Here is a 20,483-nt window from a genome sequence, read left to right as displayed (position 1 = left end):
CAAATAAGTGCTGTTCTACTGTTCATCAATTAATCCTGATGAAAATGTATCACAAAAAGTATCAGCATTATAATCATAACAACCATTATAAATAAATAAGCACTAATAATAATTCATAACAACTGAACACCAAATTGGCATATTGGAATAATTCTGTCAAGGATCACATGAGACTGAATACTGGTGTAATGGCTGCTGAAAACTCACAGGAAGAAATTACATTTTAAAACATATTTTAAAAACAAAAACCCAGTTATTTTACACTGTCATAATGATCAAATAAATGCAGCCTTGCTGAGGATAATAGACTTCTTAAAAAAAAAAAAAAAAAAAAAATGAATTTTTCTATTTTTTTATATTTATATTTCCCTCCCTACATAATCATTTATAGAAAATATGTCATATGTGATGCCATGCTCAGATTTCAAGTTCAGTTTTTTTTTTTTTCACTGGGATATTCTTGTTGAATGATGCAGGAGCACGAGGGCTGCTGGAAAGGCCTCATTTGCATATTAGATTATTAGTTTGTTTGTTAGCATTGTTTTCTGAGAGACATGTTCTGGTTGACTGATGCAGTGACAGCCCTTGTTTGCAAGCTAAGGAAGTTCAGTGGACATCCCGTGAGAAGCTTGAGGGAATCCTTAAGCAGGTTCCTCCACACTTGGATGATCCTGCTTCTCCTGTATAAGATCTGGGCTTTGGCTTTCTAATACTCTGTAAGAACCACAGCTTACATCTGCAACAGCTTGTTGGGAATGAGGTTCTGCTCCACCCAACAGCATATTTCAATCAACAGAGTTGAAGTTTGAGACCAGCAAAACAAACATTTACTAGAGAGAGGGAGTGAGAGAGAGATGGTCAGGGATTTATTCGTGCCTAAGGGTTGAAGTAAGCTCTGTTGATAGTGTCAAAGATGTTTGTTTGCACTGGAGAAACAGTTTTCCTTTGTTACTGTAAAAGCATAATTTTTTTTGCTAGTTTATTTTCTTTTTTCTTTTTTTTTCTTTTTGTATTTCATGGCTGTAATTTCAGGATTGTTAAAAGCATTATCATTGCATATTGTTTTGCCACATAGTTGAATCTGTCATAAAATATATATTATTACACTATTTATACATAATTTACTTTTTTTTACATAATTTAATTTTAATTAAATGAATAATTATTTTATTTGTTTCTTTATTTACTTTAGTACATAATGGAATCTAATTTGAATTGCAATTTAGAATAATGGAAACATGCTAAATTGTCATGAAAAATGGCAAATAAAAAGAATAATGTTTAATACTATTAACATAGTATTTAATACTATTAATAACAATGTAAAATATTTTATATTTTTTGATTTGGAGATGTATTTTCATTAGAATTTATGTATTGCTTGAATTATGTATAAGCAGCATTCTTACAAGAATAATATACTCCAGACAGTTGGATTATTAATAATTTAATGCTTTAATCTGATTATTTTATGTTGTCATCCTCTTTGTTGTATTCTATTTTGTTCTATTCTTATTTTATTCTGTTCACAGTAGTGGTGGTATTGGTTTGTTTCACTGCATTTTAGCTTTCATGTCTCTATGCATAAGACATATGAGTGATGATCAAAAATGAGTCATCCTAAAATGCAAATAAAGTCACCAAGAAGAATTCAGATGTTTTGTTTTGACAGCAACTTTGTACAGGACTATCACATGAGCTTTCCTTCACTGCATTTTGCAGCTTAAACTGCAAGTCTAGCTAAGTGTGATAAAAGACTTCAGGCACCGAGAACGACAGCTGATGGAAATGTGTCTGGTACGCAAAGAGAATGTTTACTGATGTCAATGAGAATCGGAAATTTCATCTGTCCAGCCCTCTTTTCCCTGCCTGCTGGGTTAACGCCAGGCAGCGGAGAGGACAGTGATTGTAAAATGTTTAAAAAAAACGATGAGAAAAAGTGGAAGAAAATGGGATTCATTCTTCCGTCTGATTATCTGTCTTACTTCTTTTTTTTTTTTGTTGTTGTTCAAGAGACTCTCCTCAGCTATAACATTATAACAATCCTTGTGACTCCAGTCCATCAGTTAAGGTCATTGTGAAGCAAAAAGCTGCATGTTTGAAATAAACATCTATCGAGGCATTTCAAATTTTAACCGTCACTTCTGGCCAAAATACAAGTCCATAATCCTAATGCTTCCTCCAGTGGAAAAAGTGCATCTCCTGTTGTCCTCTCACATTAAAATTCATCAAAATATTTGTTTAGACCTGTTTTGGACTGGTTTCATTTGTAAACAGCGCTTGATGCATATTTTGCTCCTGAATCAGACCAGACAATATTGTTGTTGTTTTTTTTTTTTGTTTTTTTTTCACTGGAGGAATCAGTGTTACGGATATGAATGGTGTGAAGTAAAAGACTGATAGACTGGAGTCATGTGGATTGCTTGTGGATTATTGTTATGTTGTCATCAGCTGTTTGGATTGACGGTACCCATTCACTGCAGAGGATCCATTGGTGACCAAGTGATGTAATGCTAAATTTCTCCAAATCTGCTCTGATGAAAAAACAAACTCATTTACATCATGTATGACCTGAGATTAAATAAATTTCTAGCAAATTGTAATTTTTGAATGAACAGGTTTTTTTTTTTTTTAAATTCAATTCAACCCATGACAACTATATAAGGTGTGGCTGCTTGTTAAAGAGGTCTGTCGATGTCCACGGGGCAAGTGCCATATGGACAGGGACATGTTGGGCAGTGTTGCTTCAATAAATTGTTGTTGACACTGCCCTCTAGAGATGTGTGATATCACATTAGTATTGTAGGTCCCTGCCCAGACGTCAGCTCTACTTGCACCAGAAGCTCTGCGGCCACTTCATCTCAAGCAGAGAGCATGCATGCTCTAGAGACGTGCTGTCTTTGACCATATATGAGTCCTCACATTTTGTTTTTCCTCTCCTCCCGTCTGTTCATTCCCTTACGTCACAGCACCACCGTCTCATAAATCATCAGAGAGTCTTACCAAGGGTCTTGTCATGACTCTGCAAGCATTTGCGCTCAGAGGAAGGACTTAGCAGGGCAGAGAATATCCAACTGACACTCTGGCTCAGTTAATAAATATGTAGTAGGATCTATTGTAAGCATTAATGTCAGCCAGGTATCGCTGCATGGCTTTGTCAGTCTCTTTTCAATGTTCTTCAGCACATAAAAACAAATACACACGTAAATGAGCCAAATTCACACTCGCTATCTACAGTGTGGGTGTAGGAGAACACAAAGTGTTTGGCACAATGGATGTCAGTCTCTTTTCAATGTTCTAAGTGTTTGGCACAATGGAGTTCAACATCAGGAAGACCTTCGAGAACACCCACATTTCTTTAATTAGCTTTCTATTTTGTGCGTTTGATTGAATTTCAGAGCACCTGCAATGAGGTCTTGACCCCAGAGTATTGCATAATATTTTCATCTTTCCTTGTGGTTGTTGTTGGAGGCAAGATTCATTAATGTTCTTCCAGGAGCAGGTCAATTGCTAGACTGTATGTATTATGTGGGAGCTGCCGCTAACTGTCTTATTCATGGTAGTGGACCCATATGGCCACATTAACCTTTATGATGATTAAACAATATGCATGGCACACTAATCTATTTGTCTACCAGCACACATAGCATTGCCTGTTAAATCCTGCCCTTTGTCAGCATGCAGTGTTGTATCATTTTATAAGGCCAATAAAGTAATTCGCACAATTTTTATGATAATGGCATTAGTATATAGATCGGGGGTGTGTCAAAATGTTGGTCCTATAGGCAGTCCTAAAATTTGATTGTCTACCTGAGTTGCCACTGAAAATGTCTAAACTATGATTGGCTATGTCATTCAGCGGCAGGAAGATTAAAGCCAGATTAAAGCCATATTTTTTGGTTTAAATGAAGAGTGGAGTTTCATCATCATTACTTTTTGATTCAGTTCACCAACCATCACTGTGTTATGGGCCAAATGTCAGGGCTCTGTATGTCAATAACTGGCTACAATTCTGAAGAACCAGTTTGGCATTTATTATATATATATATATATATATATATATAGATAGATATAATGCTCGTAATATATCTGCCATACAATTGTATTTGTATATACCTACTGATTTGTATTTTTTTTGTATTTATTTTTTATTCTTTTATTGTGTGTTTTTTGTTTCTGTCATTCTGTTGCATGCGGAGCTTCTGCTTCTGTCACGAAAACAAATTCCTCGTATGTGTAAACATACCTGGCAATAAAGCTCAGAGATTCTGAGAGAGAGAGAGAGAGAGAGAGAGATATAAGACAATATAAGACACTATATATATATATATATATATATATATATATATATATATATATAAAATCTTCATAGACAAAACTTAGTAAAACGTGAAAACTCTCAGAAACTGAGTGGGGGATCATTTGCAGATACCCTAGGTGACGCTGTTCGTAGAAACATTTCCAGCACTTGATCTTTCCAGGTTCTATGCAGTTAATGCAGGGTAAGGCATCGCACCACTTATATGCCTATAATGATCTTTCAAAACCTTTCCAGTGTTGGCAAAAAATCTTGCAGGAATAAATCGTCTTAGTGGACAGAATTAGAGGGGAAGGGTTTGGAGCCAGAGTAGGATTAAGGAAAATTGCGTGAAATAAAAAGCGAGTGATCACGAGTGACTCTGTTCGTGGCTGTTTCTGGAGGGAAGGAGGGAGGGAGAGAGAGAGAGAGAGAGATTTTCATCCAAATCCATATCTATTTTTTTAATCCTCGTCTGTGCGTAAACGCTGGTTGCAGCCTTCGCAAGGAGACTATTTCACAATGCAACGCTTTTAATCATCTTTACGCAATCCTCACCATTTTGAGTGCGCATTTGTTTTAAACTTCAGTCTTCTTTCCGACACTTAGACAGCATCATGACCAGTTTGTGGAATCGCATACCTTTGGAATGGTGGGAATTACGAGGCGAGCTGCCGGAGAGCATGTAAACGCAAATGGAGTTTGGGATTTATTGCAAAATATGGGAAAGATGACCGTCTTGTCTTTGTGTTTTCTCTTGTGCGCTGATCTACTGCAAGTAGCTGTTGGTAAGTAATTGTTGTGTTGCGTGTTTTAGCATACTCGTATGCGCTACATAGTAGAATACACTCATTCTGCACAGCGCTACGGATTCTGCACACTATATTCTCTTCAGTAGCCGCTGCTTCCACATATTATTACGTCTTTCATATTTACTTAGATCAAGTTTTTCCTTTTTATGCGAGATGCCGCTTAGTTCGGATTCTCCAAGAATATCACCGCTCCAGCCAGGCTCTAGGCACTGGGTGAATGTCGTTTTTCATATGATACATTGTGAAACAGCAGGACGTTTGAAAATTTAGACGCCCAGGAATAAATGAGGCTGAACGCATTAGTGTGAAGAGCTATTGACTTTAACCCTGACCATATTTATTATTTCATGGTCAAATCTCATGACAAAAGATGCATAATTGAATTACTTTTTTTGTAAATGTGAAGAGCCACACACTTTTAGAAGAACCGAGACATCTTTCTCTCTCTCTCTCTCTCTCTCTGTGTGTGTGTGTGTGTGTGTGTAAAATAACCAGTGGTGTTGCATTATGGGATCATTTATTTTCTGTGGTATTATTGATACATTTCTTATTATTTTCTTTTTCTAATGTAACTGACCCCTATAAAATAAGATTTGAACTTTAGTGAAGGACGGTGGTATACTTTAAAAGTATAATGAAATGTGGCTGACTGCATGTTCAATATTGTAATACAGTTCAGTTGTGCAAGCAGATTGTGTCCTAATGATTACTGACAGATTTCTTTCTAAAGTAGACTTCCCTCAAAGTCATTGAATAATTCCCACACTGAACCAATGTAATACTGTTACCTAACACAGTTGAAAAAAAAAAAAAAGAACTATTACTGTGGAAGTATGACTAGTAGCCAGGAATGCATTGTAAATTCACAGTGAATAGCTTCCTCCATCATTTGACACTTACTGTGTTCTTCCACCCATCTTCTCATTCTGATTATGATTTCAGTACATGATCCCTCAAAGTTCAGCATGTATGCTGTATCACAGTCTGATACCTGGATGAAAATGACTGAGAAAGGAGTTACTAAATTAGTGGCACTTTTCATTGCTGACTATTTTCTGTACTCTTGCTAATGGGGGAGCAAAAAAAAAAAAAACATTGCTTTTTTTTTTTCTCACTTTAAAATAGTCATCATTAGGTGACTATTTGTATTACTGTGACATGCTGTGAATTATAATTCTGTGTCTAAGTGACTCTTCTACATCCACTGAGATGTTCTAGTTCCCAATGTGTGTGTGTGTGTGTGTGTATATATAGTTTATTTTATATTACATAATTTTTGTTGCACTGTGTGTGTGTGTGTGTGTGTGTGTGTGTGAATGACCCTGGACCACAAAACCAGTGTGAATTTTTCGAAATTGAGATTTATACATAATCTTAAAGCTGAATAAAGAAGCTTTCCATTGATGTATGTTTTAGTAGGATCAGACAATATTTGGCCGAGATACAACTATTTGAAATCTGGAATCTGACGGAGCAAAAAAATCGAAATACTGAGAAACTTGCTTTTGAAATTGTCCAAATTAATTCTTAGCAATGCATATTACTAATCAAAAATTACGTTTTGATATATTTACAAAAGTAAATTTACAAAATATCTTCATGGAACATGATCTTAACTTAATATCCTAATGATTTTTGGCATAAAAGAAAAATCGATACACACACACACACACACACACACACACACACACACACACACACACACACACACACACACACAAATACAGTATGGGAGTCTGTATGGGATGTCCTGGGGACTGTAAATGTTGAAATCCCCAGGTGTAGTTGATGATTGATGTGTTCAGGTTCTAATCTCAGGACAACATCTGGCGTGTTAATGGTAGTCATCTTCACTCCCACCCAGCTGTTTTCATTCTCTATATATAGGAAGATTACAAGTTCTCATGAAAAAATCTCATGAAACAAAGACTGAATCTGAATCAGTGATATAACTCCAGCAGTGTCCCGCAAATAATGCCATACAGAGGCAATCATTCATAATTTCTGACTGCACTGGTGGATGGTGTGTCCCATATTTTAATACAGGCCACCTGAGCATCATGCAGGCTGGCGAGCGAGCAAGACAAGAGACAGAGATAATAATTTATTGTTGCATAAACCATCAGGTCTCAAAGTTCAGCTGAGGTTGTGGTCACAAATTGTGTTATGGAATCTGAAAATATTGGCCAGGAGATTTTATTTTATTTTTTGGGTTGAGTGCCATTGTCATCATTCCATTTTCTTTCCATTACCATTTCCCTGTTTTCCTGCATGGTTGGTGTACAGTTTTGCACATAAATAATTTTGCGATCAGCATTTGTGATGACAGTAATAAAATTAAGACTGACAATCCCATAATTTTATTACTGTCATTTACTCTCTGTCATGCTATATTGTTGACTAAAACTGAAACTAAAACCATTACAAAATGGTGTTACTTGAAATAAAATAAATAAATCATATATATATATATATATATATATATATATATATATATATATATATAGTATATATATATATATATATATATATATATATATATATATAAAATTAAACTTAAAATTAAACTAGTTAGTTGCCAGTGCATTATATCTTAGTTTATCTTGAAGTACTAAAATAACTAAAATTAAAACTGAAAATAAACTGAAATAAAAATAATGACTATACAGACATAATTTAAAGGAGTCATATGATGCGATTTCAAATTTTCCTTTCTCTTTGGAGTGTTACAAGCTCTTGGTGAATAAAGAAGATCTGTGAAGTTGCAAAGACTAAAGTCTCAAATCCAAAGAGATGTTCTTTATAAAAGTTGAGACTCATCCATGCCCCCCTGAAACGGCTCGTTCTAACACGCCCCCACATCTCTACGTCACTATGTGGGAAGATTTGCATAACGCCACCCAGATGTTCATGCAAAGAAAGAAGGCATAACTTTTATCCTCATTGTAGTATTGTTGGTGCCGCCGCCGCCATGTCGTATAGACGCTGTGTGTTTCACTGTGAAAGCGAAACTACTTTGTTTGGCCTTCCAAAAGAGGACGATATCCGCTTAATCATGCCTGGAGCTGATCCGTGCTGGTCGCTGAGGAAATACATCAACTTTGCACTGTGGATCACCGAATCGGCTTTCACCATGGACGAAGCGGCGTCCAGCCTGGGGTTGTCACATGTGTTTGCTGCAAGACCAAGGTACGCGACTTCGTAGAATCTGCCTGCCTCACCGTTCTCAAGTCGTCCGCCTCTGCTCATTCAAGCCGGCCACGGCTCACTCTAGACCTCGGCTCACTCTAGGCCTCTGGCTTCTGCTCACTCAGGGTGTGTGACGCTGTTCGTTGAGAAAGCAAAACTACTTTGTTTTTGCCTTCCAAAAGGAAACACGACTATAAAAATCATGTTTATATCACGTTTATAATGGATTTTATGTTTTTGTCTCGTCGCTCCGGCCAGACAAGGCATCACAATATGTTAAGAGGCAAAACATTTCTGTCACACGCTTGAGGCATTCAGCCAATCACAATGCGCTGGATAGCTGGCCAATCACAGCACACCTCGCTTTCAGAGAGATAAGCCTTGTGAAAATCGATGCGTTTCAGAAGGCGGGGCATAGAGGAGAAACAATAATGTATAGTTTGTGGAAAAAAAAGTTGTTGTTTTTTTATTTTTTTACCTTAAACCGCATAAACATATTTCATTACACCAAATACACAAAATAAGTCATGAGAATGACTTTCTTCTATATTTTTCATTTTTACACATACTATTCCTTTAAGATCTTGAAATATGCTGAATCACTGCCGATTTCTTTTGTGCAAATCCTCAACCATAATATCTTTCAGTAGATGAGGACGACTGATTGTACATCACCATTCAAAATACTGTACCTAGAAGATTCAAAATCATGATCAAGTAAACAACTTCCCTTTCTCTTTCTCTTAATAGTTCAAGACAGCATTTCATACTTTTGAAAATGAACACATCTTTTATCAAAGAAGCTGTTCTGCTCTCCTGACATTACGGCTACCTCAGACTTTGGAAAAATCTTCTAGAAATGTAGCTTGTCTAAAGGTGCTGTTACTCCTAACGACCTTTAACTCCAGCACCACTACAGGAATGACCCACAGCATCGCCCTCTAGACCCCTCAGAGCTCTCCACAACTGAGCCATGCAACCCCACTGTGGATTCCTCCATTTCCTCTTCTTAAGAGAGTTCTTCCCTAACAGATCCATCATGATTAAGTGTACTAGCTGCAGTGTGAGACAGGTGTTGGCAATTCCAGCTTTAGTCTCCAATAATCACTCTTTGATTTCCTGCCTCTTTTAGAAGACATAAATGTGACCTTCAGGAGCTTCTTTGTCACCCAATACAAACTTGAATCTTTCAAAGCATTCAAACGAAGACAAATGAGTTCTTCTTATGCTAACAGTCCAAAAGCACACTTATTTCTTTCTTGGCTCAGTTAAGTTGCATTGGGGAGATGAATCGGAATCATCTGCTGTGAATTTTTAGATGTTACAAAGGAGTATGTCATCTGAGCATGTAGTAACAGTACAAAAATATGAAACATAAATTTAATTTTGATCTGATAATGTCTCTTTTGATGATGAAACATCAAAGCAAGTACATTCAAATGCTGATCTCTCTTAGCCAGAATTGAGTGTAGTCAGTCTTTCAACAGTTTCATCAGCCACATGTTAGAGGTCCATAGAGCAGCTGTTCTTGACCGAATAAAAATTGGTCACAAGTCGATTTTTGTAACCTTTATGTATTTGGAAGATGCCTTTTTTCTTAGTGCACTCATGGTGTACATTTTAGAGTTCACACATTCCCAGGGAACCAAACCCATGACCTTCATGTTTGGTTTATGTATTTTTTATTTGTTTTTTTTGTTGTTGTAATGTTCGCCTCACATGCGAAAGGTCCCCAGTTCGAAACCGGGCGCGGAAACAAAAGGGTAATTTTATGGGAAGTCGTGGCCTAATGGTTAGAGAGTCGGACTCCCAATCGAAGGGTTTGAGTTCGAGTCTCGGGGCCGGCAGGAATTGTGGGTGGGGGGGAGTGCATGTACAGTTCTCTCTCCACCTTCAATACCATGACTTAGGTGCCCTTGAGCAAGGCATCGAACCCAAACTGTCCCCGGGCGCCGCAGCATAAAAATGGCTGCCCACTGCTCCGGGTGTGTGTTCACAGTCAAGTGGGTGTGTGTGTTCACTGCTCTGGTGTGCACTTCGGATGGGTTAAATGCAGAGCACGAATTCTGAGTATGGGTCACCATACTTGGCTGAATGTCACGTCACTTTCACTTTCACTTTCACACTGGTGTGCTTTTTTTGTTTTACTGTTTTGTTTGGGATAAAGGAAATGAGTTTTGAATGTAGACAACAGGGAAAATAATGTCTAATGCAATAAAATACAACTAATGCTATAATAGTAAATAGTTAGGATGGCAAATTCAATGCAAATTTTGAAAAGAGAGAGAGTGAGAGAAAGAGAAGAAAACTCTTCTCTTATTGATTGATTGATGTTTATGTCAAAGGCAATATGTCTAATTAAACTCAAATATTCAGGATAATTTGGCCCAAATTAATTTGTGACTCAGTAAAATCTCTTTTTAATAGACAACAAATAGTGCATTTGAGCAAGTATCTTAACATCAAACTATGAACAAACGATGTTGTAAGGAAATAAATACAACCCAGAATACAGTAAATAAAGTTTCCCTTTGCAGCAGAGATAAGCATGGTTTGTGCAATGAATCATTCCTACTAAGAGCATGAAGCCATTGAAATTCAGGAGACATTTAGAACCGAAATTGACAATTTGTTGTGTTAACCATTTTGCGTATTATTTTTGATGTAGTTCATGGGAATGTTAAGAAATGTTCTATTATTCCTGCTTTTGCTGTTTGCGTTGCTGAAGGGAGCAAACATTGGAAAGGTGGCAGTGCTCAGGGCTTCCCAAACCAATACTGCCTTTTCATAATAGCAAATGAAAACAAACCATAATCCATCTGAATATTGATGGATGTAGCAAACCGGCTTTTTGCTTTTTGCAAACTCTATACTCCAACTTAGTAGTTTAAGAAGGCAGCTGTATTGTGTAAAAAAGCTTTAAGTCCTGCAGTTAGCAGAGGAAGAATAGAAGAGCACATATTGAATAAAATGCAATGTGGCTGTGCTTGTAAAAGGGCTTGTTTATAGTCGGGGCATAGTGCATCAATACTGTCCTTACAGTACTGTATTTTTAGAGGTGTGTATGTGTGTGTGTGTGCTTAAAATGGAGGAAGGATGGCAGGCTAAGGTGACTAAATTTCCTTTCTGACAACCAAGTGGAAAAGTTGGTTTGGCATGTTGGGTGCAATTGTACAAAGCACTATAAACTCATTGAACTATCATTTCATGATCAAAGGACATAGTTAAAGTGATTTATTTCAGCGATATTTTCATCAGCACCATTTATTAGAACTGAAAGTACGGTGCAGACCGCAGAGCTGTTAACAATTATCATTGCAAAGTTGAATTGTGTTTGGATGCTCATATCTGTGCACCTGCAAAATTATTCTGGTTAATGAGCAGGCTGAGGTGATCTTTACTGGCATGTCTGTCCTTTAACATGGAAATTTACAGAAGTTGGGCAGCTTTGTCTTTTGTTTATGCAAGCATAAATTAAATGATTACATGGCTATGCGCTGAGCTGTGGATTTGGCAGCCATGTGCTGAAAATTGATTACCTCTGACAATTTTTAGTTTGCAGACAAAGCTTTGTCATCTCTGTGATAGATGTTTTGAAACTACAGTCAACTGAATTGAACAGCATTAATTTCCGTTTCTCTAAAGAACAAGGTCAATAGCAGAACAGATGACCACTGTGATGCTTACGATTCAATCCAGCTTTATTTCAAACGAAATTCTAATTCAAAACTATGAATGGAAGGAAAATGTAATTTCTTTTGGAAACATTTTGAATGAAAATAATAAAATTAATTCTCACACAGCTTGTCATATTTTGGCGAGTGGTATTTACTGCTCAGTGCTCCACAGGTTTATTTAGGGGCTGCAGTGTTTCCTGTCTCCTCACATTGTTTGGATAAGTGGTTGTGGAAATAAATGGTTTGAATGACAATTGTGCAAAGTAGAAGCAATCTAAAGCTCTTCGCTTATCTTCTCTGGGCTCATCACTGAGTCTCTAATGCATAGAATGTGCATCTCTTCAGCTGAATCATCTATGAAGGACTCTCATCATGACAGTCACACAAAAACCATGTCAAGATGTGTTTTATGGGCATACAGGATGTGGCTGCGACATCAGATAAGCTGAATGATGTAGTATTTCCAAAGTCGTGTACACAATTACACCAAAATTACACATCACTTCAGAGATTTAATAAGGCAATAGCACATGGGCATAAGAGTATCGGTGTGTTGGATATCATCTTTATATGCCCGTCTTTATGCAACAATTTAATAAAAAGGTAGTTAATTTTGAGTAATGTACATTTTAGTCACAAAATAGCCAGTTACTTTGTCGTTTTTTTGCTCTGGTAAGGAAAATGCATGGGCATACTTGGTTTCCAAATGAATTAGCATTATATAAAATTTTTATCACTTCACACATTTCCGTGGATTTGAACCCATGACCTTGGCATTAATACAAGCCAAACTTTACTGTCTGAGCTACAGGATCCCAAATTAGCATTTAAATGAAGCCACAGTGGGATCAATCAATGTGTGTTGTGATTAAATTAGACTTTTGATGATACAATATTACCAAGTGCAGCATCGTGGCTCAGTGGGTAGTGTTATTCCTTCACAGCGTGAAGGTTGCTGGTTTGAGTCCTGGCTGGACCAGAAAATATAGAGCAGGAGTGGCTAATCCTGGAGCTCTACCTATCTAGAGAGTTCATTTCCAACTAGGGATGAAATGATTACCGGTTTGGCGATAAATCATGATAAAATTTCCCACAGTTAGTATTGCAGTTTCATATTTTAATGATTATTAAAACCATATTTGATTACCGCGATTTGAACAACTCAGGATAAATTAATACTGTCCAGCTTAAAGCAAAATTTTAAGTAACAATCTCACGTGTGCACATCACACATAGTAGTTTTGTTTTGTTCGAAAACATGGAGGAAAGCAGCTCTAATTCTGCTGTTCCATAAATGCCACCTAGTGTCAGAGAGTGGATTTACATAGAGATACATTTACATTCAGTCTGTGTGCAGTTTTTGTCTGGCCAAAAAAAGGACAGATTTGCATGCCCTGCTGTAAATTTTGACCGGTTGATGAAAAACAAGCTTATGTGGATTCTACACATTTAAACATTTCAGATAAAGTATATACTGTAGATTTTTTTTATGGAGCAGATAAAAATCTTAAATCTCAACATCATTGGTAATCTTATTGTTTTAGTTTTTATGCAAACAAAAATAATTGTATTTGTTGTTTGTTGATTTTAAATATAAAACTTGGTGAAACAATTTATGTATCAGTACTTTTTGCACATTTCCAGCACATTTTAACAATACCATGATGATACTGATAACCATGTTAATTTTTGTCACTATAATCATGATAAGAAATTTGTATACTGTTTCATCTCTAGTTCCAACACATGTGTGTGTAATTGGTTAGTGCTCCTGACAATCTTAATTAGCTGGTTTAGTTGTGTTTGATTGTGCCACGCAGCATCCAGTGTAGACTGCATCACTGATTATAATGGGTTCTATTGTATTTTGTTGCACCAGGTTGCGTCATTCACGTCCAGTGTAGACATGGTGTTACAGTGCCCAAAATCATTAAAACTATGCTTTTAACCACAGCTCAAAAGCTGTAGTTCCAACCACACAAGATTGTGATGCTGTTTGCAAATGTTCATTAGAACTGTGGTTTCAAGAAATGCAGAATCATTGGACTATGTTAGTAGCAAGGGAACTTGCAACCATATGATGCTTTTGGGAAATGAATGATGAATTGCACACAATAAATTATTTATAGGCATGAGTGTGAAAGGTACAGTAGTGTATGTTAGCACTGCGATGGACTGACCCTAGACATTGGGATAGGCTTCATCATCCCAACATATAGGTTTAGAAAATGGATAGATGGATACTTTAATACTGTAGTAACATGTCTGCTGATTTTTCAGTAATATGCATCTCTCTCCAGCAGTGTCAGTGGATTTCCCCTGCAAACATTCATACTCAGCCATTGCTGCAGCCATTGCTTCCCAAATCCAGTGAACAGTGCATTTCCCTAGCCACTGATTCTGGATGCTGCACACTAGTCAGTCTTAAATGCTAAATGCTCATAGTCCTCGTATATGTTTTGCCTGTCCATTTCATGTCTTTTATTTTAGTAAGTTCATGTGTTTGCGCCATAGTACAGATTGTTGTTTTCCTACTACAAGCTAATTATTAAAAAAATCGGCCAAATGACTTGCATCTTATAGTCTCCTGTTTTTCCCTTATTAAGGTGTAAAAGAAGTTTATGCATTGATTTCTCAAGGTTATTGTGCTGTATATTGATTTTAATCTCTTACTGCATTCATTTTAAATTCTGCAAGGTTAAAGTTCCCAGTAATGAACCTCTAATAATCTTGATTCTTTTCTTGTTTGGAAGAGCCTCTATTACAGGAGTGGAAAAATGCATACTTACTGTATCTCTGTACTCACGAAGATCATTCAAGCTGTGTTGCCCAGCATCTGAGAACTATGAGGAAACATACTGTAATTCCTGGAACTTATTATCTAGACATATTGGATAATAATTCTCTTCTGTTCTTTAAGAAAAAAAAAAGGATAAACATCTATCTTTAAAGGGTCACTAAGTCAAAGCAAACACACAGATGTTAGCTAATTTCAAGGCTAATGGAGCCCGTGATTACAGCACCGCCTCCTGTTCTGAGCAGCAGGGTTGTAGATCAGGTGGTCATGCAAACCTCTTGAGGTGCTGCTTATGACATCCTTTACATGGCCATCAAATGTATGGATTTTTGTGGCATGTCTGGTTTCAGAATAATCCTCTTTAGATTAAAGCTCCATGTTGCCATATTAGAAAACGTAAGAAACAGAGATTTTTATTGACTGACCATTTCGTCAAGGCAACATGGTGTTCAAGGAAGTTTTGGCAGCTGTTGGAGAATTTAAAGATTGTGATCCTTGAGCTGATCTGAAGCTTTTCTCTTTCCTGTTTCCATCTGCCTGTAACAGCTGGGCTCAATTCGGAGGAAGTGAGAATACATATTGGCAGGAAAGAAGAATGTTCCAGCCTTTCTGTCCACCAATCGTTGGCCATTGGCATGGTGCCTCAATTGCTGCTTGCATAGAACGATTAGACAAGAAGAAAGGGAAATCATTAGGGTATGGACGATTTATGGTTTATATTTTTAAATTGACAGTTTCTTAGTTCATGATAGATTTCATGTGGATTCTGCTGTCCAAGGTTAGTGAAGACACTTCACAGTGACTTTGAATGTTTAGAAGCCCTTGTATTAATACAAGAGTGACAACAGCACAAAATGATCTTGCAAATTGCAGTTTCTATTGAAGATTTTCAGACGTTCCCTGCCTTTACAGCAAAAGCAATGGACTGCTAGTGATTGGCCAATTTTAGAAGAATAAAATCTTTCTGGCTTTGGCTTTGTGCATGTTGTGTTCACAGTATGCTTGCCTTTATCATTACATTTGCTTTTGTTCTGTTGACAGTGCAGTTATTGCTCTTCCATTTTGGCTTGAAGAGTTATTTGATGGATCACTCCCTTCTCCAAGTCTGTGTAATAATCAGAAGCCAGTTTATTGTAATTAACCAAACTAAAATTTTATATAAAACCTCTCATATATATATATATATATATATATATATATATATATATATATATATATATAGATATATATATATATATATATACTGAAAATAAACAGTCATACAAAATCCATGCAAAAAAATAAATAATATATAATATCATATATATTTTTTTTTTTTTGCATGGATTTTGTATGACTGTTTTATTTTCAGTATATATATATATGAGAGGTTTGCATTGAAAATGTTATGTATTTTACCCTATTACATGCTTAATGCAAATGATACACAAGTCTGTACTTTTCCATCTCAAATTCATTATCCTATCTTTTTTTTTTGTTTGTTTTTTTTGTTTTTTTATCATATTGTCCTTTCAGAAATCTATTCCCTAAGCAAAACTTTGAACTGATTTGGTTTTACTAGTTGTTGTCCTGATAGGCAACAAATGTCACATTGAGTAGATTTAGCTTGTAGCTAAACAGATAAACCTATTAAATAATTTGTTTATTGTCTTTGGAGAGTTGTTGTGGTGCTATGTAAAGGAAAGGGGAAATGGTGAAAGGCTTTTACCATATTTTATTAACACAAGAAAATGGCTTTACGTTTAAGTTGACTTCCTGCTTGGCTGGTTTGGATTCCTGAGAGAGAAACTCTGAGGACTTAAGACTCCCTCAGTAATAATAATAGAGTGGGTCTCAGCCCATTATCCCAAATGCCCTGTTCTTTATGTGTCCTCTTGAGAGTGATGCAGATGAGAGGAAATCCAGAGGGTGTGCATAATAGCAGCTGAACTTACCTTGGCCTTTACAATTTTGGCAGTGTGTGTTATAATATGCTGCATAGTCCTATCTCTGGAGTGGAAATTATTTCAAGGCAAGACAAATGCCATGGGTAAAGAAAGTAAGAGTTGGGACTTGTCCGCAAAGAAGGCTTTTTTAAGCCCCCGAGCACTCTAAGGTTTTCAGCAGGAATGAAGCGGAAGGGTTTTCCCAGTAGTTTAGATACTGAGACAAACAGCTCTGTTTGCAAGTTTTTTTTTTGTTTTTTTTTTTTTTTTTTTCCACTGTATAAAACTAGTAGATGATATGCACTTGGTGAAGTGTTTATGATCAGATGAACACTGTGTGAAAAAGATTTTTCATGCACTTTTTGTGGTATAAAAATTAAATTCATGAAAAATAATGGCTGAATTTGGATTTGTATATTAGCATACTAATCCACCCGCCATGTTTATATCTCCTAAAAGAGTAGTAGCCTTAGGAATTAGTAACCTGCTTTACTGTATTAAGAGTGCAATTTAGGTCAGGTCATTTTAGGAATTACTTCATATCTAGGATCAAATTACACTTAATAGGTTTACATTATTTGTTGTATATAATGCCATTTCTTCCATTTGTCATTTCTGAAATTAGAAATGCAAAAAAAATCTGCATATTATTTTTCTTGTTCAAGAATGAGTAATGAGAAGTATCATGTGTGGCGCCCTGAGGACTGCTGTCCCTGGCGGTGACAGACGAGTATTGATGAGGCTTCAGTCCCTAGCTTTACTTTTTTAGAAGGATCAGCAGGAGACGACCAGTTTTCGCTTAGACAGGCATCATAAGCAATTTCTCCACAGCATTTCCTCGTGTTAAGCTGTAAATATGGATTGTGTGACTTGTTCATCATTGTTAAACGTGGTACTAGACATATAAAATGCATTCTGTCGCTGTCAATGTGTTTTACTGTTGGACAGACTGCTAGTAGCCTACCTTACGCAATTTAGAGATGAACATCTCATGATTCACTCCATCACAATTCAGGAATTTTGGCTCTTTTGGCCCCCATATGCATCAAGCAAATGACACTTAAGTTAAGTGGCTTTCTAACTTTTAACAAAAGAAAATGATTTGTATCTTTGATAATTGAAGCACATGATGCCGATGTTGGTCCTTATCCTCCTTGTAGCGATGCACAGTATATGCAGGTATCATATGAGTTAGTGGGCAATATTGCATATTTAATATCTGTTTAATATATTTAATTTAAGCTTATTTGCTCTACTTGTACATTTATATTACAGAAATACCCAGTTAAAATTGATGAAATGTTTGTAAAAAAAAAAAAAAAAATTCACCACTGAATGTAATTTTAAAATGTATTAAGAAAAGTAAAAAATTGAATCACAAAACGAGTCATTTTTTCATAATGTACTGTAATGTACAATTAACAATTCACTTACAGCATTTAAAACAATTTAGTTTTTTATTGTTTTATATTCAGTTTCTGTCAAAGGGAGTGGAATATTAATATTGAATATTTATCAGTTATTGAACATTAACATTAAAAATTACATCTCTTTGATTATGATGATGAAGAGGGTGATGATAATGGTAAATCTCTTTTTATGGTTGCAATAAATACAATCTTAAAAATGACGAACCTTTAGCATCTTTGGATCATTTCCCTTGGACAAAAAGTTCTTCAGAATATTAATGTTTTTCACTCTAAGACAAAAAATAAAAATAAAATAAAAAGGAAGTTTGTTTTAAAAACTGTTTATTGAAAAAAATGTTTTTCATGGCATCACCACAAAAAAAAAAAAAACCTTTATTTTTAAGATTTCAGTTGATGAACACTTTGTAAATTTACTGAATAATTGAAAGGAAGCATTAGAAGTGGAAGTGCATCGCACTCCTCTCCCTGCTACTCCTTTTTTATTATTATCATTATTTAGTAAATAAACATGGAAAAAAATAATGCAGATGAAAAAATAAATCATTCTCTTTAAGGCTCAGGGATTTTTTGATCTTTGTTACACATGTCGCTGTTTTGCTTCCTGGGAAAGCAGCTTTTAGATTATTAAGGGAGGATGGAGTGAAAGAGATGAAAACATTCTAATCCACATATTGACGTCAGGCTGGATGGACCAAGGCAGAGGAAATGGGAGAGAACATTTGGGCCGCACATACAGCAGATTATTTCCCTGAGAGAGACACAACAGCTTTATGTATTCCCTGGGGTCGCACTCCAGCAGGGTATTAACATATGAGGAGCTACTAGTTAAATAGGCTGTGTTTAAAAGGGAACCAAATATGTTTCCTGCTAGTTCTCCAAGTAAACATTATGATAATATTATGACAGTGATGAAACCATTACTGTGCAATATAGCCGATTTTTAAATGGTCATTTGCATGTTAAATTGCCATATTTTCTACGCTTTTGCAAAATGTAATTTTCTGTCTGAAGTATCTTTTTGATGTTAATGAAGGTTTATTTAGAATTTAGTTTTACACATCCATTTTTCAGTGTTTTTTATTTTTTTTTTTTTTTTTTGAAGCTTGTTTCCACCATGGGATGAGTTTACATTACATTTCCTCAGAATTGTGAGATATAAACTCATAATTCTGATTTCAGTTTACATCTTGTAGTTCTGAGTTTATATCTCGAAGTTCTGACTTTTTTTCTCCGAAATTTGAAGTTTACATCTCACAATTCTTTTTTCTTTGCTTTTTTTTTCTCCCCCCAAAATAATTTTGTGATTTACTGTAATTGTGACTTTTTATCTCTCTTTTTTTCTTGCAACTATGAGTTTATGATTTACAATGCAGACTTTAGAATTTATTTATTTATATTTATAATTTATATCTTGCCATTCAGACTTTTTTTTTACATAATTACAGAAAAGGTTAGAATTTTAGATAAAAAGTCACAATTATTTATTTATTTATTTATCCAGTGGTGGAAACAAGCTTTTTGTTAAATTAAAGACTATTATAACAAGACTATGATTATTATAATTAGCTTTCCTCTTTGCATGTGTAAATGGTACATGTTATTTACAGTATTTATTTATTTATTTAAACCCATTTTCGCTGTTTCAGGGAAGGGAACGTAACATTTCAAAGGTTAAAGTATGTTTACATCACTTCAATCAAGTCACTTTGAAGAAAGTCCTGATTTTAATTGGCCCCTCCCCTTGAAGGAGCTGATTGGTATGCTTTGAGATGGATGCTGGGTATCTTCTTGTGGTCAGTTGCAGTTCATTTGGACAATAGAGTAAAGGTTTGGGTTGATGTTTATTATAGAAAAGCTTGCCTTACACTTTCCAATGAATATGCATGGACACGTTCCACTCTGATAGGTGTAAAAAATGTATGGAATAGTACGTGTTTGCAGAGCTTTGATAAAATCCAGTACGACTACAGCGCTGCCAGCTCTAATCCATTCTTTGAGAAGGAAAATAACAACAAATACAATGCAATGAGGAATCAACACAGCACTTGAGTGTTTTCCCAGTGCTATTCTAATGCAGAGCAGGCACTCTGGATTTGGGTTAGGAACAGAGTGACTCAGCTTGAGGCTTATCTGTTCGGTGTGGGACATGGCATAATTTTGGATGAAGGAAGGAGATCATAGGTCACCGACCTAGATACAGGACATAAAGAGTTGATTAACTAAATTCCCTAAAATTAACAAGCATATTATCCATTGTACCATTTAAAAATCAGATGCCAGAAGGAAAAATCAGATGATTAAACTGGATGTGAAGACACAGCAAGACTTAATCACATGTTATAGCTCAGATTTAAGA

At 35.8% G+C, this 20,483-nt stretch overlaps 1 protein-coding gene across 3 annotated transcripts in view; it reads left to right on the top strand.

Annotated features, from left to right (window-relative positions):
• The window catches only part of LOC109098546 (immunoglobulin superfamily member 21-like), a 203,797-nt gene that overhangs the window by 13,040 nt on the left and 170,274 nt on the right, over nucleotides 1-20,483 (top strand). For 2 of the 3 annotated variants that reach the window (XM_042766508.1, XM_042766507.1), the window contains exon 1: nucleotides 4,500-5,085. The exons of the other annotated variant lie outside the window; for it this stretch is intronic. In XM_042766508.1, the coding sequence (XP_042622442.1) occupies nucleotides 4,947-5,085 (139 nt within the window). In that variant the 5' untranslated portion in view covers nucleotides 4,500-4,946. Of the gene's footprint in view, nucleotides 1-4,499; nucleotides 5,086-20,483 lie in introns of those variants that run through there. 3 annotated transcript variants of the gene reach the window in all.

Source organism: Cyprinus carpio, chromosome A11 (genome assembly GCF_018340385.1).
Source record: "Cyprinus carpio isolate SPL01 chromosome A11, ASM1834038v1, whole genome shotgun sequence".
NCBI classification, from domain to species: Eukaryota; Metazoa; Chordata; class Actinopteri; order Cypriniformes; family Cyprinidae; genus Cyprinus; species Cyprinus carpio.
Note: the sequence above shows the minus strand (reverse complement) of the source record. Positions and strands in the feature narration are given on the sequence as shown.